The 22,922-nt window shown below is 42.1% G+C and overlaps 1 protein-coding gene and 1 pseudogene across 3 annotated transcripts in view; one reads left to right on the top strand and one right to left on the bottom strand.

The window, feature by feature from the left end:
- Nucleotides 1-22,922, bottom strand: part of DDX50 (DExD-box helicase 50) — a 47,686-nt gene that overhangs the window by 9,680 nt on the left and 15,084 nt on the right. For all 3 annotated transcript variants that reach the window (XM_026455319.1, XM_026455320.1, XM_026455321.1), the window contains 5 exons: nt 19,126-19,275; nt 3,596-3,757; nt 3,037-3,156; nt 1,910-1,983; nt 1,227-1,386 (listed from right to left, as the gene is read on the bottom strand). In XM_026455319.1, coding sequence (XP_026311104.1) covers nt 1,227-1,386; nt 1,910-1,983; nt 3,037-3,156; nt 3,596-3,757; nt 19,126-19,275 — 666 coding nt within the window. The remainder of the gene's footprint in view (nt 1-1,226; nt 1,387-1,909; nt 1,984-3,036; nt 3,157-3,595; nt 3,758-19,125; nt 19,276-22,922) is intronic.
- Nucleotides 495-855, top strand: LOC111537922 (annotated as a pseudogene).

The raw sequence follows: 22,922 nt of genomic DNA, 5'->3' as shown, positions 1-22,922 counted from the left end.
GCTCACACCTGTAATCCCAGCACTTTGGGAGGCTGAGGAGGGTGGATCACCTGAGGTCAGGAATTTGAGACCAGCCTGACCAATATGGTGAAACCCCATCTCTACTAAAAATACAAAAATTAGCTGGGCGTGGTGGCATGTGCCTGTGGTCCCAGCTACTCAGGAGGAGAACTGCTTGAACCTGGGAGGCAGAGGTTGCAGTGAGCCAAGATCGTGCAATTGCACTCCAGCCTGGGCAACAGAACAAGACTCCATCTCAAAAAATATATATATACTTATAAAGTTATAAAGCAAGAAGGAAGATATTGAATGGTTCCTAAAACAAAGAAATGATAAATGTTTAAGACGATGGATATGCTAATGACCCTGATCTGATCCCTATACAGAGTATGTATTGAAACATCACTACAGACCCTTTAAATATGTACAATTCCTCTTCCCGCCATCTTGGTTCCTGTGGAGGCCTGCTGGGAACGGGACTTCTAAAAGGAACTATGTCTGGAAGGCTGTGGTCCAAGGCCATTTTTGCCAGCTATAAGCGGGGTCTCCAGAACCAAAAGCAGCACACAGCTCTTCTTAACATTGAAGGTGTTTATGCCCGAGATGAAACAGAATTCTATTTGGGCAAGAGATGCGCTTATGTATACAAAGCAAAGAACAACACAGTGACTCCAGGCGGCAAACCAAATAAAACCAGAGTCATCTGGGGAAAGGTAACTCGGGCCCATGGAAACAGTGGCATGGTTTGTGCCAAATTCCGAAGCAATCTTCCTGCTAAGGCCATTGGACACAGAATCTGAGTGATGCTGTACCCCTCAAGGATTTAAACTAATGAAAAATCAATAAATAAACGTGGATTTGTGTTCTTGTAAAAAATAAATAAATAAATATGTACAATTATTACATGTCATTTTTTTTTTAATTACAAATCAAGAGCTCAAAAAGGATATAAAGCAAATGATACACACTTTTAACAGTTGAATCTAGGTGGATTGTATGTGGTTACTGCATTATTCTTTCAGTTTTTCTGTGGATTTGAAAAATTTAGAAGAGGTGATTGTCAAAAAACGATTTATTAGGGAGTAGAGGAAATAAAGAGACAAGTTTCTCATAGAGCAAAACAGTTTTTTTCTGCACAAAAAGCACAGTAATTCACTATACAATATTTACTGTAGTTCAATTTTAACCTTTTCCCACTCATGTACAATTTTCTCACAGATTTCTACCTTATCAGAGGTGATCAAAGATCGTGGTTCAAAGCTTGATGCACCAGAAATGTGGGCTAAAGCTGCAGCCAATGCATCCACTGCCCCTTTCTCTTCTATCAGTCTCTGAGCTGATGGTCGGAAAAAATCAACAGCAGCATAAGAAACGGAAGCCAGAGACCTATGGTTTAAAAATAGTATTCTTGGTCAAGACACAGGGAAAAAATAAAAGATAAGAGGATAAATGGGAAAAAGAGAGAGTAATTTTTTTTTTTTTTTTCTGAGACAGAGCCTTGCTCTGTCACCCAGTCTGGAGTGCACTGGCCCGATCTTGGCTCACTGCAGCCAACCTCCCGGGCTCAAGCGATCCTCCCACCTCAGCCTTTCAAGTAGCTGGGACTATAGGTGCATGCGCCACCATTCCTGGCTAATCTTTGTATTTTTTGTAGAGACAAGGTTCTGCCATGTTGGCCAAGCTAGTCTCAAACTCCTAAGCTCAAGCAATCTGCCCACCTCAGCCTCCCAAAGTGCTGGAATTACAGACATGCACCACAGTGCCCAGCCACATTTTTATATTTTAATATAACTAAATGTCTGCTTGTAAAACTGGTGATTAAAATTTTCTGCTATTTAAACAGGGAGAGCTTACAGATGAATAGCCTAATACAAAAGAAACAATTATTCAGCAAGTTCAGAAAGCATACCTGATGGCATCCATGCTTTTAGATTTAACTAAATCCATTGTAGAAGGAACACCTACACGTTTAAAAGTAATTCCCTGAAAATGAAAGAGTTACATTAAAGAAAAATGGAAGTCTTTACAATTAATTCCTAAATTAATATTTTAATAGTTCGTTGAATTTCTATTTCTTGGATTTAAAGATTTCATAGCCCTAGCAGATTAAAAGATCTGTTTTATCTTTTTTTTTTTTTTTCTCGTTTTTGAGACAGAGTCTTGCTCTGTTGCCCAGGCTGGAGTGTGGTGGCGTGATCTTGGCTCACTGCAACCTCTACCTCTCAGGCTCAAGCAATTCTCCTGCCTCAGCCTCCACAGTAGCTGGGATTACAGGTGCCTGCCACCATGCCGAGCTAATTTTGGTATTTTTAGTAGAGATGGGGTTTCACCATGTTGGGCAGGCTGGTCTCAAACTCCTGACCTCAAGTGATCTGCCCGTCTCCGCCTCCCAAAGTACTGGGATTACAGGCGTGAGCCACTGCACCCAGCCAAGATCTGTTTTTTTCTAATAAATAATCAATTACAAATTTCAGAAAGAGAAAAATAATTTTTTGAATTGCCCCTTAGTTACAATCACGGAATTTCACTTGTAAAACAAGCCTGATTTGGGGGAAAAAAAAAAAAAGATGTTTAAATCTATCAGCTTTTTTCCTTATTTTACAAAGTATATGAAATAGCATATAAAAACACATAAAATTAGGAAAAACTGTGAAAATTCAGACCACAGAAAATGTACAGTTTCTCAAGAAACTTGTACCATTACTTAAAAGAATCTTAACTATTATTCCAAGACAATCTTTTAGTCACCCATTTACAATGCTGGACTAAGAAGCAGTGAAATCACAATGCACTTCTGATTTTAGTACGAAGAGAGAAATTCAAGGAAAAGATGAGAAAGTCAGCTCCACTGTCTTCAAAATAAAAGCTGTATTAAAGTCTTGAAGCTAATATAAATTTAGATCTCCACAGGCTTCACATCCAAATGCAGCTTAAATTGAGAAAAGTTATGAAGACCTACTTGTGAGAATAAATATAAGAACTCTCTTTTAAGGCACTATTTAGACAATAAGCCTGAAATAATTTAACTCTACTTACTGCTTTTTGTTCCACATATCTTAGTTGACCTCTTTCTCTTGGTTGATAAAAACATATACAAATCCCTGTCCGTCCAGCTCTACCTGTGCGTCCAGAGCGATGGATATAGGACTCAACATCCTAAAGATTATAAGAGGTAATACTTTTTAAAGCTCTAGCAAGTTCCAGTCATTCTGGAATCCAAATAATAATGTTAATAATAATATATTTATTTCAATACTGTTGCCCTTTTCAACATTCCAAACAATTATATGTGTGGATTTTGGGGTAAAGGCAGTATGATTTAAAACCTTTTAATCCACTTCATCCCAGGTTTCTTTACACGACAATTTTTAAAAATTCTCTGCCTGATTTTGTTGCTCAATGTTTCAAATCCAAACAACAGAGTTAATCATCTGCAAAGGTATCAGAATCTGATCAATTTAATACCACACTAACAAAAAATGGCTAAGAGCAAGAAGAGATGACATATTTTTCACATCCCAAGCAATATGTTGTAAATCAAATGGGAATTTATAAAATTGCTCTTATTTTTCCCAAATTAAATCCCATTTCCTACCTGAGGAGGAGAACTTTGAATCACCAGGTCAACTTCAGGAATGTCCAAACCACGGGCAGCCACATTGGTTGCCACCAAAACTTTAAAACTACCTTCTCTGAAGCCCTTTAGTGTAATTTCTCTTTGTGACTGTGCAATGTCCCCATGTAAACACTGGGCATTCTATTTGAGAAAGGGGGAGAAAATTAAGTGTATAGTTCATACTTGCAACTGATAGCACCACAACATCATCTAGTCTGTGCTCCTTTTGCATGTTTTTAAATCTTATTTTGGTAATTTTAACAACACATGCTTACTGTTTAAAAAAAGTCAAACATGACAGAAAATATTTAACATAAAATGTAAAAGCTCCCCTAATACTAGTCACTTAGAAATAATTCACTGCTAAGAGTTTGGTAAATATTCTATCAGACTTTTTTTTCTTTTTTTTCCCAGACAGAGTTTCACTCTTACTGCCCAGGATAGAGTGCAATGGAGTGATCTTGGTTCACTGCAACCTCCACCTTCCAAGTTCAAGTGATTCTCCTGCCTCAGCCTCCCGAGTAGCTGGGATTACAGGTGCCTGCCACCATGCCCAGCTAATTTTTGTATTTTTAGTAGAAACAGGGTTTCACCATGTTGATCAGGCTGGTCTTGAACTCCTGACCGCAGGTGATCTGCCGGCCTCAGCCTCCCAAAGTGCTGGGATTACAGGTGTGAGCCACCACACCCGGCCACTTTTTTTTTTTTTTAAATACACACATACTCACATTACACAAGCATATACTATGACTTTATGTATTTATTTATAACATGAGATATTACATAGGTAGGGTTTTGTAACCTACTTTATAAATTTAGTGTATCTTAGCTATCCACATCTACAGATAAAATGCTACTTAATTTTTTTAAACTGTATATAATTTATTCATATGGATCCTACTGATGAACTTTTGGGCTGTATTCAAATTTTCACCTTTAGAAACAATGCTGCAATGGGCCAGGCACGGTGGTTCATGCCTGTAATCCCAGAACTCTGGGAGGCCAAGACAGGCAGATCACCTGAGGTCAGGAGTTTGAGACCAGCCTGGCCAACATGGTGAAACCCTGTCTCTACTAAAAATACAAAAAATTAGCCGGGTGTGATGGCAGGCACCTGTAATCCCAGCTACTTGGGAGGCTGAGGCAGGAGAATTGCTTGAACCCAGGAAGCGAAGGTTGCAGTGAGCTGAGATCATGCCATTGCACTCCAGCCTGGGGGACAAGAATAAAGCTTTGTCTCAAAAAAAAAAAAAGAAAGAAAGAAAGAAACAATGTTGCAATGAACAACTTTGTACTTGTATCTCTGGATGCCTCAGTATCTGTATATTTCAGTAGGATACATATCTAGAAGTTGAATTTCTGGGTCAAAAATTATGAACACGTAGCATTTTAACAGAAACTGTATTATAAAAAAACTATATCGTAGCATTTTAACAGAAACTGTATTATAAAAAAACTATATTACAAAAAAAAGTTGTGTACCTTTTATTCTTCAATACTCTGAGTATTTATTTCATCATACCCCACCCAGCTTGTATATTATAAATCATTATAATCTTTGTGAATTTAATAGGCAAAAATAATTTCCCAATGATGTTTTAATTTACATGTCTGTAATTTTTAGTGATGTTGAACCTATTTATATTAGGTTGATCTTCATCTGGTATTATAAATACACTTCATATTTATAATACCAGATTACAAATTTCCTGGTATTATAAATACACTTCCTAGTATTCCTGGCCACTATACTAAAGTCAAAAAGTTCATAACAATGATCAGGCCAGGCTCAGTGGCTCACGCCTGTAATCCCAGCACTTTGGGAGGCTGACGTGGGTGGATCACTTGAAGTCAGTAGTTCAAGACCAACCTGGCCAACATGGTGAAACCTCATCTCTACTAAAAATACAAAGATTAGCCAGGTGTGGTGGTGCACACCTGTAATCCCAGCTACTCAAGAGGTTGAGGCAGGAGAATCATTTGAACCCGGGAAGTGAAAGTTGCAGTGAGCCGTGATCACTCCACTGCACTCTAGCCTGGGCGGCAGAACGAGACTCCGTCTCAAAAAACAAAAGTTCACAACAATAATTTAACCCCAACAGTATTTCAGCCTTGGTATCTAAATAGTTTAATGCATACATGAATGAATTCAGTGAGCACTTGCTATCTGTCTGAATTATACCTGGTTCTAGAACATTCATAAAGAAACACAACTCTGGGGCCACCAGCTGACAGGCATCTTCAATAAGTATGACATGTGCTATCACAGGTGTAGGTTCAGAGTGCTACAGGAATACTTAGGAGGGAAATCTAACTCAATCTTGTTTGAGGGGAAAGCAGCACTGAAGCTGACACCTAACATCATAAGGAACCACTAGGTAAAAGAAGGAGCAGAAGGCTAGGGAGATCCTGGTAGAAGATATATCATACATAAAGAGTGGGAAGTGAAACCTACAAATATTTGAGCACTGCTGAAACAGTGTGAAAAGGGAGCGGGGGTGAGAGGATAGGGAGTGAGAGATGAGATTGGAATAGAATATAAACTTTATCCTGAGGACAATATGAAACAATTGAATGACTATAAGGAGGAAAATATCATGAACATATTAAATTATACGACCGGGCACTGTGGCTCACACCTGTAATCCCAGCACTTTGGGAGGCCAAGGCAGGCGGATCACCTGAGGTCAGGAGTTTGAGACCAACATGGTGAAACCCCGTCTCTACTAAAAACACTAAAAAAGTAGCCGGGTATGGTGGCGAGTGCCTGTAATCCCAGAGACTCAGGAGGCTGAGGCAGGAGAATCACTGGAACCTCGGAGGCGGAAGTTGCAGTGAGCCGAGATTGTGCCACTGCACTCCAGCCTGGGCGACACAGCAAGATTCCGTCTCTCTCTCTCTCTATATATATACATTTATTTTTTGGGTTCTGTCACCCACCCACCAGCCTGGATGACAGAGCAATACCCTGTTTCTAAAAAAGGAAATAAAGAGTTATCAGTGGCCTCACTAAGGTAGTGGCAATGACCACCTATTACTCCACAAATATATAATGACCTACAACATATTGGGCACTAGGGATAAAAAAGTGAACAAAAATAAGACTGCTAGCCAGGCGTGGTGGCTCACGCCTGTAATCCCAGCACTTTCAGAGGCCGAAGCGGGAGGATCACGAGGTCAGGAGATCGAGACCACAGTGAAACCCCATCTCTACTAAAAATAGAAAAAATTAGCCAGGCGTGGTGGCGGGCGCCTGTAGTCCCAGCTACTCGGGAGGCTGAGGCAGGAGAATGGCGCGAACCCGGGAGGCAGAGCTTGCAGTGAGCTGAGATTGCGCCACTGCACTCCAGCCTGGGCGACAGAGCGAGACTCCGTCTCAAAAAAAAAAAAAGACTGCTTCTGTCCTCATAGTCTTCATATCCTGGTCAGAAGGATGAACATTAATCAAATAATTAGGCACACAAATAAATTTAGATAATGAATGTAATGGATGATGCACGGGTCTAAGAGGCAATGAGGCTTTGTAAGAGGACAACCTGACCTAACTTGGGGCAAGAAAGGATTCCCTAAAAAGTGATGCTTTGGACTGAGATCTGAAGGATGAGTAGGAGTTGCTAGGCAAGGTAGAACTACAAATTCAAGAGCTGACCAGCATGGTGGCTCATGCCTATAATCCCAACACATTGGGAGTCCAAGGTGGGAGGACTGCTGGAACCCAGGAGTTAAAGACCAGCCTAACAGCCAGGCGAGGTGGCGGGCACCTGTAGTCCCAGCTACTTGGGAGGCTGAGGCAGGAGAATGGCGTAAACCCAGGAGGCGGAGCTTGCAGTGAGCTGAGATTCGGCCACTGCACCCCAGCCTGGGCGACAGAGCAAGACTCCGTCTCAAAAAAAAAAAAAAAAAAAGACCAGCTTAGACTACATAAGGATATACCATCTCTATAAAAAATAAAAAGTTAGCCAGGTGTAGGGACACACATGTGTCATCCCAGCTACTTGAGAGGCTGACGTGGGAGGATCACTTGGTCCCAAGCAGTTGAGGCTCCAATAAGCCATTGCGCCACTGTACTCCAGGCTGGGGGACAGCATGAGACCCTGTCTCCACCCAAAAAACAAACAAACAAACAAACAAACCATGGCACGTATGGCGTGTGTGCACAAAATGAAAAAATGAGAGGGAAGTATGTATAAGATGAGGCTGGAAAGGTAAGTAGGGGCTACACCATAACTGAATTCAAGAACTACTAGTTGATGAAATTGCAAGGACATACTCAAGGGAGTAGAAATGATGTATAAAGGAAACAGATACATTATACACGATTCTCAGACTTTTAGATTCTGCAACTGGTGTAAGAAATAAATGCAGGCTGGACGCAGTGGCTCATGCCTGTATTCCCAGCACTTTGGGAGGGCAAGGCAGGTGGATCACCTGAGATCAGGAGTTTGAGACCAGCCTGGCCAATATGGTGAAACCTTGTTTCTACTAAAAATACAAACATTAGAAGGGCATGGTGGCGGGCACCTGTAATCCCAGCTACTCAGGAGGCTGAGGCAGGAGAATCGCTTGAACCCGGAAGGCAGAGGTTGCAGTGAGCTGGGATCACATCATTGGACTCCAGCTTGGGCAACAAGAGCGAAACTCCATCTCAAAATAAGAAGAAAAGAAAGACAGAAAGAAAAGAAAGAAGAAGAAGGAAGGAAGGAAGGAAGGAAGGGAGGGAGGGAGGGAGGGAGGAAGGAAGGGACCAGGCTGGAAGGAAGGAAGGAAGGAAGGGACCAGGCTGGGCACAGTGGCTCACACCTGTAATCCCAGTACTTTGGGAGGCCGAGGTGGGCGGATTACTTGAGGTCAGGAGTTCCAAACCAGCCTGGCCAACATGGCAAAACCCTGTCTCCACTAAACATACACAAATTAGCCAGGCGTGGTGGTGCATGCCTGTAATCCCAGCTACTAGGGAGGCTGAGGCAGGAGAATCACTTGAACCCGGGGGCAGAGGACGGACGTTTCAGTTAGTCAAGATCACACCACTGCACTCCAGCCCCCATCTCAAAAAAAAAAAAAAAAAAAATGAGGCTGGGAGCAGTGGCTCACGCCTATAATCCCAGCACTTTGGGAGGGCAAGGTGGGCGGATCATGAGGTCAAGGGATTCAAACTATCCTGGCCAAAATGGTGAAAACTCGTCTCTACTAAAAATACAAAAATTAGTTGGATGTGGTGATGTGCACCTGCAGTTTCAGCTACTCAGGAGACTGAGGCAGGAGAATCGCTTGAACCCGAGAGGTGGAGGTTGCAGTGAGCCGAGATCACACCATTCTACTCCAGCCTGGGCGACAAGAGCGAAACTCCATCTCAAAAAAGAAAAAGAAAGAAAGAAATGGACAAGGCTGGGCACAGTGGCTCATACCTGTAATCTGTGTACTTTGGGAGGCCAAGGTGGGTGGATCACTTGAAGTCAGGAGTTCCAGACCAGCCTGGCCAACGTGGTGAAACCCCGTCTCCACTAACAATACAAAAATTAGTGGGGCATGGTGGCACACACCTGTAATACCAGCTATTGGGGAGGCTGAGGCAGGAGAATCGCTTGAACTCGGGAGGCAGAGGATGCAGCGAGCCGAGATCACGCCACTGCACTCCAGCCTGGCAAAAAAGCAAGACTCCGTCTCAAAAAAAAAAAAAAGGAAATAAACAGAACACTTTAAACCATAGGAGACAGAATCCAAAAATACCATGTAGTTGGCTGGATAGCCAAGGGTAAGGAATAAATTCAAGAGTGATACACAAATTTCTGGTTTAAGCAACAGATAATGCTGGAGACAGAGTGCATATAGGAGTGTAGAAAATTAATTAATTTAGGTTTAGAAACATACAGGTTGGTGTGTCTGTAGCCAGTAGGTCTAGTATTCTTGAGGAAGATCCCAGTGAGAAAAAGATTTGCCTATCATTAGCATATACTCAATAACTGGAGCCATAGGAGTGATTAGATCTATCTATACATATCTATACTTCTATATTCCTATATTAATTGACTCCTTGCTTCAAGAAAATAAATGCAGTATGCAAAATGCTTTAAATAAAAAAAATTAAAAAAAAAAATAAAACAGAGACGAAGTCTCACTATGTTGCCCAGGCTGGTTTTGAACTCCTGAGCTCAAGTGATCCTCCTGCCTTGGCCTCCCAAAGTGCTGGGATTACAGATGTAAGCCATCGTGCCTGGCACATCTAAATCTTAAAATGGTACAAAAGAAAGTAATTTTTAATATCACCTTTTTATTTATTTATTTTGGAGACAGGGTCTCACTCTGTCGCCCAGGGTGGAGTGCAGTGGCATGATCATTGCTCACTGTAGCCTCGACCTCCCGGACTCAAGAAATGCTTCCCACATCTAGCCTCCTCAGTAGCTTGGACCACAGGTGTGTCCCACCACACCCAGGCAATTTTTTTATTTTTTGTAGAGACAGTCTCCTGTGTTTCCCAGGCCACTTTTGAATGCCTGGCCTCAATAAATTTTCCTGTCTTGGCTTCCCAGGGAAGGAAATTTCAAAAACATCCTTTTGTTATTATTCCATTTTAATTTACTTTATAAATAAGTATAATTTATAATATAATTTTATAAATAAAATTTTATGTTATTGAGACACAGTTTCACTCTGTCTCTTAGGCTAGAGTACAGTGGTGCACAATCTCAGCTCACCGCAACTGCCACCTCCTGGGTTCAAGCAATTCTCGTGCCTTAGCCTCCCAAGTAGCTGGGATTACAGGCACGTGCCACCATGCCCAGCTAATTTTTGTATTTTTAGTAGAGGTGGGGTTGCATTATGTTCGCCAGGCTGATCTCGAACTCCTGATCTCAAGTGATCCACCCGCCTCAGTCTCCCAAAATACTGGGATTACAGGTGTGAGCCACCAAGCCTGGCCTTATTCATTTATTTTTAAAAGATGGAATCTTGCTCTGTTGCCCAAGCTACAGTGCAATGGCAAAATCATTGCTCATTACAACCTCAAAATACTGGGCTAAGAGATCCTCCCACCTCAGCCTCCTGAGTAGCTAGAATTGCAGGCATGAACCATGGTGGCCGGCTCAAAAGTATCCCTTTAAATAGGAAGCTTAATTAATACAATTTCCATAATACATTTTAAGATGTTTAATTTATGCATAAGACTCCCTTTAAAAATATATCTACTATATAAATGAAATGCCCACGCTAGTCTCAAATTCCTGGGCTCAAGCAATCTTTCTACCCTGGCCTCCCAAAGTGCTGGGATAACAGGCATGGGCCACCACACCTGGCTAATACATATTTTTTTAATTTACTTTTTCTTCACCAAAAGCAGATACTTGAAATACCCCTTCGTAAGAGCAGGATAATATATATACATAAGTATATGTACATATGTACGTAGGTATAAAATTATGCTAGTAAGTAGCACAACTAAGACTTAAACCCCAATCTGACTCCCAAGTCTGTGCTATTAATCACTATTCTTTTTTCCTCCATGAAAAATATGTAGAGTAAGAATCAGATCCATGAGGAACGCCAATATTTAAAGTACAGACAAGAACACAAAAAGATCAGCAGGAACTGGGAAAGGTTAGCCAAAGAAGAAAATAAACTTGCGTGGTTATCATATAACCCAAGTTAAGAAAAATATTTCAAGAAAAGAAACATCTAATTTTTGAAAAAAGTTATAAACAAATATACTTTAAATAAGTTGGACAGTTTTTCATAGTGAATTTTTCAATTGCAACACAGGTTTTTTTCTCATGCCTGTAATCCCAGCACTTTGGGAGGCCAAGGTGGGAGGACTGCTTGAGGCTAAGAGTTCAAGAACAGTCTGGGTAACACAAGGAGATCCTGTCTCTAAAAATAAAAAATTAGCCAGGTGTCATGGTGCATGCCTGTAGTCCCAGCTTGTTGGGAGGCTGAGGTGGGAGAAGCACTGGAGCCTGGGAGATTGGGGCTGCAGTGAGTCATGATCACACCATTGCACTTCAGCCTGGGTGACAGAGTAAGACCCTGTCTAAAAACAAAACAAAACAAAACAAAAAACCACAGGGTTTTTTTTACTTGATAATTTGTCCTAGAGGAACATACTACATTCATGGTATCAGCGATGGTTTCCAGGTCTCCAACTTTTGAGTAATTTTTTTTCCAAACGTGTGTGTGTGTTTCTCTCTTTGTGAGAGACACAGACTGTTTAATGATTCATTCATTCATTCAGAGAGGGGGTTCTTGCTGTGTTGCCTGGGGCCTCCCGCCGCAACCTCCTGAGTAGTCGGAATTACAGGTGCACAACCAAACCCAGCTGTTCAGAATTTAGAAGGCATGGGCCGGGCGCGGTGGCTCAAGCCTGTAATCCCAGCACTTTGGGAGGCCGAGACGGGCGGATCACGAGGTCAGGAGATCGAGACCATCCTGGCTAACATGGTGAAACCCCGTCTCTACTAAAAAAAAAAAAATACAAAAACTAGCCGGGCGAGGTGGCGGGCGCCTGTAGTCCCAGCTACTCCGGAGGCTGAGGCAGGAGAATGGCGTAAACCCGGGAGGCGGAGCTTGCAGTGAGCTGAGATCCGGCCACTGCACTCCAGCCTGGGCGACAGAGCGAGACTCCGCCTCAAAAAAAAAAAAAAAAAAGAATTTAGAAGGCATTCGTTTCTGGGGGAAACCAAGTAAAACCTGACTTTTTACAAGTAAATTACAATTTTAAACTAAAAAAAAAAAAAGAAACTATTCAGGTTCTCTGGTTAATCCATAAAATCCCATATAACTCGTAATAAGATACTACTAGTACGTTCTACCTAAATAGAAAAGTCACTCAGCAGAATGGAGAATGGAGAATTCCATTCTCCAAATCACAGAAACAGATTATTGTCCACTGAAAGGAGAATTCTCCCCTAGCCTTTATAGCAAGGCAATTTCTTCAAGATTAAAAAATGGTTTCTGCAAGAAAACTGCTACTGAATATTTTAAAGCAACGAAAAGTAAATCAATTACCCTCTACCACTCTTTCACTATTTAGCAAGTATCTGTTTATAGAGGACTTTATTTTATTTTATTTATTTTTTTTTTAGATGGAGTCTCACTCTGTCACACAGACTGGAGTTCAGTGACGTGATCTCAGCTCACTGCAACCTTCGACTCCTGGGTTCAGGTCATTCTCCTGACTCAGCCTCCCAAGTAGCTGGGACTACAGGTACCCACCACCATGCCCGGTTAATTTTTTCTATTTTTCAGTAGAGACGGGATGGTCTCGATCTCCTGACCTCGTGATCCGCCCGCATCGGCCTCCCACAGTGCTGGGATTACAGGTGTCAGCCACCGCGCCCCGCCTTTATTTTTTTAAAAGACAGGGTCTCACTTTGTCACCCAGGCTGGAATGCAGTGTCATGTTCATAGCTCACTGCAACCTCTAACTCCTAGGCTCAAGTAATCCTCTTGCCTTAGCCTCCCAAGTGGACAGGAATAGAGGAACGTTCCACCACACCTGGCTAATTTTTTTTTTTTTTTTTTTGAGACAGAGTCTTGCTCTGTTGCCCAGGATGGAGTGCAGTGGCGCGATCTCGGCTTACTGTAACCACTGCCTCCCAGGTTCAAGTGATTCTCGTCCTTCAGCCTCCCAAGTAGCTGGGACTACAGGTGTGCACCACCACACCTGGCTAATTTTTTGTATTTTAGTGGAGGCCAGGTTTCACCATGTTGCACAAGGTGGTCTCCAACTCCTGAGCTCAGGCAATCCACATGCCTCGGCCTCCCAAAATGCTAGGATTACAGGTGTGAGCCATTGCAGCTGGCCCTGGCTAATTTTTAACTTTTTATAGAGATAGTGTCTCATTATACTGCCCAGGCTGGTCTCAAACTCCTGGCCTCAAGTGATCCTCCCACATCAGACTCCCAAAGTGCTAGAATTACAGGCATGCCTGGCCTATACTGGACATTTAAATATCAAAGCTAATGCTACACAATTAGTTAAAATGACACAGGGGAAGACAGTGACTTTGAGTTTCTAGTTCCTACATAACACACATCAACTAGGATAACAAAACTAAAAATCCACAGACAACACACGTAACAAACAAGTGACGAAGTAGTCTCATGATTTCTAAAACATGAGAGGAGGCCAGGTGCGGTGGCTCATGCCTGTAATCCCAGCACTTTGGGAGGCCGAGGCAGGCAGATCACCTGAGGTTGAGAGTTCAAGACCAGCCTGACGAACATGGAGAAACCCTGTCTCTACTAAAAATACAAAAAAAAAAAAAAAAAATTAGTTGGGCATGTTGGCACATGCCTGTCATCCCAGCTACTTGGGAGACTGAGGCAGGAGAATCACTTGAACCTGGGAGGCAGAGGTTGTGGTGAGCCAAGATCACGCCATTGCACTCCAATCTGGGCAACAAGAGCAAAACTCCTTCTCAAAAAAAAAAAAAAAAGAGCAGAGAAGGATAAATTCTTTTATCTATGTGGGGGAATTTGCTAGTCCTAAGAAGAGGCGATTCAGGGACCTAGTGTTTCAGGTCTGCCATCTTGAAAAGCTACCTGGAAGGCATATTCTCAAACAAATTGTTGACAACAGCAGCTGAACCTGGGAGGATTTTTATATACTTGAGGGTGATTGTGAGGAGCCAGAGTTAAGGTCTGCGGGGACTGGAGCAAGCTGGGCCCTATATAAACTTTCTAAACTAACAGCCAATGTTCACTTTCTGGGACAAAGCCCCATACTGAGGAGAAACTGCTGGACAGAGGATCTAAACTAAGGATGCCAAGAATAACAGGATCAAAGGAAAAAAAAAGATACAGAGAAAAGTGAGGAAAGACACAGCTAGAACCAGAAAGTAGACCTTTTTTTAACAGTTTCACTCAGATATAATTTACAGACTATATTTTAAGCACTAACAAAAATAACAGAAGCAGCAGCTCTAGAGCTGTGACGCCAGAAGCATTCTCACCGATGCCTTCCCATCTATAGTTCAAAAAGTTTAACTTAATCTAAAAATGAGCAACAGAAAAGATCACACTCAAATCTCACAGAAAGTAATTAGGGAGGAAAAAAAGAGGAAACAGAATAAGCTGGGAGCAGTGGCACATGCCTGTAATCCCAGTTACTCAGGAGGCTGATGAGAGAGGATCCCTTAAGGCCAGGAGTTAAGAGGCTGCAGTGTGCTATTACTGCATCTGTGCCAAGGTACTCCAATGCTGGCAACATGGTGGGACCCTGTCTCTTGAAAAAAAACAATTTTTTTTTGGCAGACACGGTGGCTCATGCCTGTAATCCCAGCACTTTGGGAGGCCTAGGTGATCATTTGAGGTCAGGAGTTCCAGACCAGCCTGGACAACTTGGTGAAAACCCATCTCTACTAAAAATACAAAAATTAGCTGGGTGTGCTGCTGGCGCCTGCCATTCCAGCTACTCTGGAGGATGAGGCAGAAGAATCACTTGAACCTAGGAGGCAGAGGTTACAGTGAGCTGACATCGCACTACTGCACTCCAGCCTGGGTCACAGAGCTTAACTACATCGTTTAAAAAAAAAAAAAAAAAAAAAAGCAGACTACCTCCACAAATAAAGTGATCTAGAAAGGCTTATCCACAAAATAAATAAAAGCATATCATTTTGAATGAACTCAAACATATATGACTGGGCACGGTGGCTCACGTCTATAATCCCAGCACTTAGGAGTGCCGAGGCAGATGGATCACTCACATCTCAGCAGTTTGAGACCAGCCTGGCTAACATGGTAAAATGCCATCTCTACTAAATATACAAAAATTAGCCAGGTATGGTGGTGTGTACCTGTAATCCCAGCTACTCTGGAAGCTGAGGCATAAGAATCGCTTGAACCTAAGAGGAGCAGGTTGCAGTGAGCCGAGATCTTGCCACTGCACTCCACCTGGGTGATAGAGTGAAACTATGTCTCAAAAAAATAAAAAACAAAAAAATAAGAAATAAAATAAAATATACATATATATCATATATTGGCTGGGCACAGTGGCTCTCGCCTATAATCCCGGCACTTTGGGAGGCAGAGGCAAGTGGATCGCTTGAGCTCAGGATTCAGAGCAGCCTGGGCAACTTAGAGAGATCCCATCTCTACAAAAATGAAACTTGGCCAGGCATGGTAGCACGCACCTGTGGTCTCAGGTACTCAGGAGGCTGAGGTGGGAGGATCACTTGAACCTGGAAGGTGAAGGCTGCAGTGAGCCAAGATCATGCCACTGCACTCCAGCCTGGGTGACAAAGACCCCATCTCAGAAAAAATAAAATAAAATAAAATAAAATATATATTATATATATAAAATATATAAAAAATACACAAAAGTTTTTAAAATTATATATATACACACACACACACACACACACACCAACACAGATTTTTTTTTTTTTTAGAGAAAGGGTCATACTCAGCTGGGTGCGGTGGCTCACACCTTGTAATTCCAGCACTTTGGGAGGCCGAGGCGGTCGGATCACGAGGTCAGGAGTTTGAGACCAGCCTGGCCAATATGGTGAAACCCTGTTTCTACTAAAAATACAAAAAATAGCAGGGTGTAGTGGCACGTGCCTGTAGTCCCAGCTACTCAAGAGGCTGAGGCAGGAGAATCGCTTGAACCCGGGAGGCAGAGGTTGCAGTGAGCCAAGATTGTACCACTGCACTCCAGCCTGGGCAACAGAGGGAGACTCTCAAAAAAAAAACAAAGGGAGAAGGTCGTACTCTGTCACCCAGGATAGAGTGCAGCATCATGATCATAGCTCACTGTAACCTCTAGCTCCTGGACTCATGAAGTTCTCCCACCTCAGCCTCCCAAGTAGCTGGGACTACAGGCACACACCACCACCTCTGGCTAATTTTTTTATTTTTTGTAGAGAGAGGGTCTCACTAAGTTGCCCAGGCTTGTCTTGAACGCCTGGGCTCAAGCAATCCTTCAGACTTAGCTTCCCAGAGTGCTGAGATTACAGGTACGAGCCACCATGCCTGCTAAAAGAAAAAATTTTAATGCTACGGTAAAGAACAAAAATCAAGAAAAACTTTTCAGTTTTTCAATGAGATAAATCAAGAAAGAAGTAGAAATAAAAGATAACTTTTCACAAATGAAGACTATACTAGAAAGAGTAAAAGACTGAATAAACACAACAGATTTCTTAAAAATGGGAAATTCTGAGACATGTGTAGTGGTGCATGCCTACAGTCCCAGCTACAGGAGCTCAAAGCTATCAAGTGCCATGATTACATCTGTGAATAGCCACTGCACTCCCATGTGGGCAACACAGCAAGATCCTGTCTCTTAAAAAAACAAGAGAGAGAAATTTTGAAAACTAAATAAGGAAAAAGACGAAAAAGATTTGATGTGAGAAGGCAGATTCAAAAAAGAGAGCCAACACATGCACAAGAGCCCCTAAAGAAGAAAATCAAAGCAACTGGAAAACCAAACGCTAAAAATTGTAATTCAAGAAAATTTTGATGAAACTTTAAAAAAAAAAAACATATGAAACTACAAATTGAAAGCAAACACTGTGTACCCAGAAAAACTGACAAAGAACACCACAAAAATATATTCTAGTAAAACCACTGATTTTTAAAGGAAATCGCTTAGAAAAAAGATTTTAAGAAAATCACATATAAGGAAAAAAGATTAGACTGGCATCTCACTTTTTATAGCAATGCTTTGTTCCAAAAACAGTAAAGTAACATATTTAAGACAATGAAGGAAAGAAAATGTGAACCAAGAATTTTATATACAGCCAAAATAATTTTCAGGTATAAAGTCACATATAAGATATTATCAACAGGCAGTACTGTTTCCATAAGCCCTTTCTGAGGAATCTACCCAATAACAAGTCACAAACAACAAAAATGACTGGAGACACTGACATAAGGACTGATGGCACTGATTATTGGTGGATGTTAGCATCACAAAAAGAAATAGACACATATATCTCCTGCCAGAAGCACACCACCTATGAAGCAGTTCTGCCCTAAACAAACAAACAAACAAATCTGAATATTCAGAAAATACAGAAGACAGAGGAACATGTTAAATGACATCATGGGGAAGCAATACTCTAGATTTATGACAATGTAGTTTCTTAAACAAAAAAAGCTATAAAAAATACATAAAGGAGAAATCCATATATAAAAGCGACTTAATAATCACACAATGTAAAAATCTTATTTGGATGCAGATTCAAGAAAACAAACAATAAAAGAAAACAAACATTTCTAAGACAATTGATAATGTAAAATGAATTAATATTTTGAAATACTTTTTTAGAAGTGATAACTGTATTGCTGGTTTTTTTTCTGAAAATCCTTTTCTTTTAGAGATACATACCCAAACATTTATGGATATAATAACATGAGATCTAGGGTTTGCATAAAAATAATTCTGAAAGAGGAGGTAGGTTAGCATATAGATAAAATAATTATTGAAGCTGGTGGATGAATACACAGGGGTTCATTACATGATTCTATCAACTTTTGTACATGTTTGACATTTTCTATAAAAGGTTTTTTTTTCTTTTTCTTTGAGATGGAGTCTCACTCTGTCATCCAGGCTGGAGTGTAGTGGCACAATCTCAGCTCACAGCAACCTCCACCCCTGGGTTCAAGTGATTCTCCTTCCTCAGCCTCCTGAGTAGCTGGGATTACAGGCGCCCACCACCACACCCGGCTAATTTTTATATTTTTAGTAGAGACGGGGTTTCACCATGCTGACCAGGCTTGGTCTGAACTCCTGACCTCAGGCGATCCACCCACCTCGGCCTCCCAAAGTGCTGGGATTACAGCCGTAAGCCACCGTACCCAGCCAAAATATATTTTTTTAAGAAAGAAAAAGACACATGGATTTAGTATTCTGATTTAGTAATTTAATAAAAATTTGTAGTTTTGTAACACAACTCTAAAATATTACTCTCTCTTACCCATAGAAATTCATTTTGTTTCAACTTTTATATTTTCCAGATCACATTTTCAAAGTTTAAAAAAAAAAATGATAACATCTGATAGAGGTCAGGTGTGATGGCTCACATCCATAATCCCAGCACTTCCGCAGGCCAAGGCGGGGGCGGGTGCGGGTGCCAGGGAGTGGGGAAGGCGGGGAATTGCTTGAGCCCAGGAGTTCAAGACCAGCCTGGGCTACATGGTGAAATCTCATCTCTACAAAATATGCAAAAAATTAGCTGGGCATTGTGGCACGTGCCTGTAGTCCCAGCTACTCAAGAGGCTGGGGTGGGAGAATCACCTGAGCCCAGGAAGTCAAGAATGCAGTGAGCCATGATTGTCCCACTGTACTCCAGCCTGGGCATAACAGGGAGACCCTGTCTCAAGACAAACAAACAAAACTGATAAAATCTATCCTGACTTACTAGGTCACAGGATTATAGGTGTGAGCCACCACACCCAGCCTTACAACTCAATTTTGAGAATGACTATCAAATCTAGTCCACAAAGGACAATATAATTTTCGTTCAGTGATTCATCCCCATAATTTCAATTAGAGAAAGCATGAAAAAAAGACTTACCTGTTTTATGTGTGGATTCATGGCCATTTCAGTTACATTCTTTTTGGTCTCACAAAAAATAATAGCCCTCCCTTCAGACCCACTGTACACTTGAAGGACATCTCCAATAACTGCCGGCCTCTGAGACCAATGACACTGGATGGCCAAATGCTTTGAAGAAAGAAAATATCACAGTATTTGTTTCATTAAAATTATTGTAAAATATTTCTCTTGTGTAGTAAACTATCCGGTCAAGAATTAGCCTTCCTGGGAGACTGTAAGACAAAGACTCTCCTCAACAGCACTTAAAAACAATATAGGCCGGGCGCGGTGGCTCAAGCCTGTAATCCCAGCACTTAGGGAGGCCGAGACGGGCGGATCACGAGGTCAGGAGATCGAGACCATCCTGGCTAATACGGTGAAACCCCGTCTCTACTAAAAAATACAAAAAACTAGCCGGGCGACCAGGCGGGCGCCTGTAGTCCCAGCTACTCGGGAGGCTGAGGCAGGAGAATGGCGTAAACCCGGGAGGCGGAGCTTGCAGTGAGCTGAGAACCAGCCACTGCACTCCAGCCTGGGCGGCAGAGCAAGACTCCGTCTCAGGAAAAAAAAAAAAAAAAACAATATAGACAAATGACCATCAAAAAACTGATGAAAGAATAAACAAACTGCAGTACACTCAAACAGAATACCATTCAGCAATTAAAAGAAACCAACTACTGAAACACATGGAACAATACGAACCTTAAAAAAAATGTCAAATAAAGTCTTAACAGAAAATGAACACACACAGTATAATTCCATTTATATGAAGTTCCAGAATAGGCAAAACCAATCAATTGTGGAAGAAAAATCAGAACACTGGTTGTCTCTGAACCGGACATACTAACTGGGAATGGGCATGAGGGAACTTTCTGGGATGATGGCAATATTCTATATGGTGATAAGGGTTTGGGTTACACACATATGAATTTTTCAAAAATAGGCAAATGTACAAAGATTTTGCATTTCATTGTACATAATAAAAATTATAATATGAATGAACTTCAAAAACATATGCTAAGTGAATGAAACAAGACATAAAAAGTCACATATTGTATGATTACATTTATAGTCACGCATTGCTTAATGACAGGGATACATTCTGAGAAATGCATTGTTAGGCACCTTCATCATTATGCAAATATCAGAGTGTACGTACACAAACCTAGGGTATAGCCTACTACACACACCTAGGCTATATGTTATGTCCTATCGCTCCTAGGCTACAAACCTAAACAGCATGTTACTGTACTGAACACTGTAGGCAATGGTAAGTATGTGTGTCTCTAAACATATCTAAACACAGAAAAGGTACAGTAAGAACATGGCATAAAAGGTAAAAACTGATACACCTGTATAGGACAGCTCCATTATAATCTTATGGGACCACCATCGAATATGTGCCATTGTATATATGGTCCATCACTGACTAAAACATTGTTATACAGCACATGACTGTACACAAAATATCCAAAACAGGTATATCCATTGAGACATACCTGTCTCAGTGATTGACAGTGGATAAAGAAACGAGGGAATGGAGGCTGGGAATAGTGGCTCATGCCTGTAATCCCAGCACTTTGGGAGGCTGAGGTGGGTAGATTACGTGAGATAAGGACTTCAGACTAGCCTGGCCAACATGGCAAAACAGTATCTCTTCTAAAAATACAAAAATTAGCCGGGCATGGTGGCGCATGCCTGTAGTCCCAGCTATTCATGTGGTTGAGGCAGGAGAATCACTTGAACCTGGGAGGTAGAGGCTGCAGTGAGCTGAGATCATGCTTTCATTTTTTTTTTTTTTTTTTTTTTTTTTGAGACGGAGTCTCGCTCTGTCGCCCAGGCTGGAGTGCAGTGGCCGGATCTCAGCTCACTGCAAGCTCTGCCTCCCGGGTTCACACCATTCTCCTGCCTCAGCCTTCCGACTAGCTGGGACTACAGGTGCCTGCCACCTCGCCCGGCTAGTTTTTTGTATTTTTTAGTAGAGACGGGGTTTCACCGTGTTAGCCAGGATGGTCTCGATCTCCTGACCTCGTGATCCACCCGTCTCGGCCTCCCAGAGTGCTGGGATTACAGGCTTGAGCCACCGCGCCCGGCCTATGCTTTCATTTTTTAATGATATTAAAGAATTACATGGCACTGCAGCCTGGGCGACAGAGCAAGACTCTGTCTCAAAACAAAAACAAACACACAACACAAACAAACAAGAAAACCCACCACACCTTTGAGTGGTGTTAACAGTAAAAAAATAAATAAAAATAAAAACCACAGGGATGCAAATCAGCAAAACAGACTATGGGAAACTCATAAGACAAATGAGTTTTTCTGTTGTTGTTTTTTTCTGAGACGAAGTCTCACATTGTCGCCCAGGCTAGAGTTCAGAGGCACAATGTCAGCTCACTGCAACATCCAGCTCCTGGGTTCAAGCGATTCTCCTTTTTCAGCCTCCCAAGTAGCTGGGACTATATGCACGTGCCACTATGCCTTGCTAATTTGTACAGTTTTAGTAGAGATGGGGTTTCACCATCTCAGTCAGGTTGGTCTCGAACTCCTGACTTCAGGTGATCTACTGGCCTCAGCCTCCCAAAGTGCTGGGATTATAGGTGAGCCACCGCGCCTGGCCAACAAATCAGTTTTTTCAACAGAAAATTGCAAAGAAAAAATAGGAACTATAGATTATAAAATGTTTAAGACTCATATCAATCAGTAGCAATGTAAGAATTCTATTTGGATCCAGATTCAAACAAACTATTTAAAAAAGATAGCAACGGCAATGTGCACACTAGGTATTTAATGATTATAAGAATTACTATGGGCCGGGTGCAGTGGCTCACGCTTTTAATCCCGGCACTTTGGGAGGCCGAGGTGGGCGGATCATGAGGTCAGGAGATCGAGACCATCCTGGCTAACACGGTGAAACTCCATCTCTACTATAAAAATACAAAAAAAAAAAAATTAGCCAGTCGTGGTGGCAGGGGCCTGTAGTCCCAGTTATACTTGGGAGGCTGAGGCAGGAGAATGGCATGAACTCGGGAGGCAGAGCTTGCAGTGAGCCGAGATCGCGCCACAGCACTCCAGCCTGGGCGACGGAGCGAGACACCACCTCAAAAAAAAAAAAAAAAAAGAATTACTATGCCAGTCGCAGTGGCTCATGCCTGTAATCCTAGGACTTTGGGAGACTGAGGTCATGAGTTTGAGACCATCCTGGCCAACATCATGAAACACCCATCTCTACTAAAAACACAAAAAATTAGCCAGGTGTGGTGGTGGGTGCCTGTAATCCCAGCTACTCAGGAGGCTGAGGCAGGAGAATTGCTTGAACTGGGGAGGCGGAGGTTGCACTGTGCTGAGCTCACACCACTGCACTCCAGCCTGGGCAACAAGAGTGAAACTCCGTCTCAAAAAAATAATAAATAAATTACTGTTCTTCTTCTACTATGATAATGACTGTGGTTTTAAAGAGTCCTTAGTCACCATTTTAGAAGAATATACTATTACTGGAAGATGAAATGACTGGGATTGTGGCCGGGCGCGGTGGCTCAAGCCTGTAATCCCAGCACTTTGGGAGGCCGAGGCGGGGGGATCACAAGGTCGGGAGATCGAGACCATCCTGGCTAACACGGTGAAACCCCGTCTCTACTAAAAAGTACAAAAAACTAGCCGGGCGAGGTGGTGGGCGCCTGTAGTCCCAGCTACTCGGGAGGCTGAGGCAGGAGAATGGCGTGAACCCCAGAGGCGGAGCTTGCAGTGAGCTGAGATCCGGCCACTGCACTCCAGCC

This window comes from Piliocolobus tephrosceles, chromosome 9 (assembly GCF_002776525.5).
Source record: "Piliocolobus tephrosceles isolate RC106 chromosome 9, ASM277652v3, whole genome shotgun sequence".
Lineage (NCBI taxonomy): Eukaryota > Metazoa > Chordata > Mammalia > Primates > Cercopithecidae > Piliocolobus > Piliocolobus tephrosceles.
This window is presented reverse-complemented; position numbering and strand designations above follow the sequence as displayed.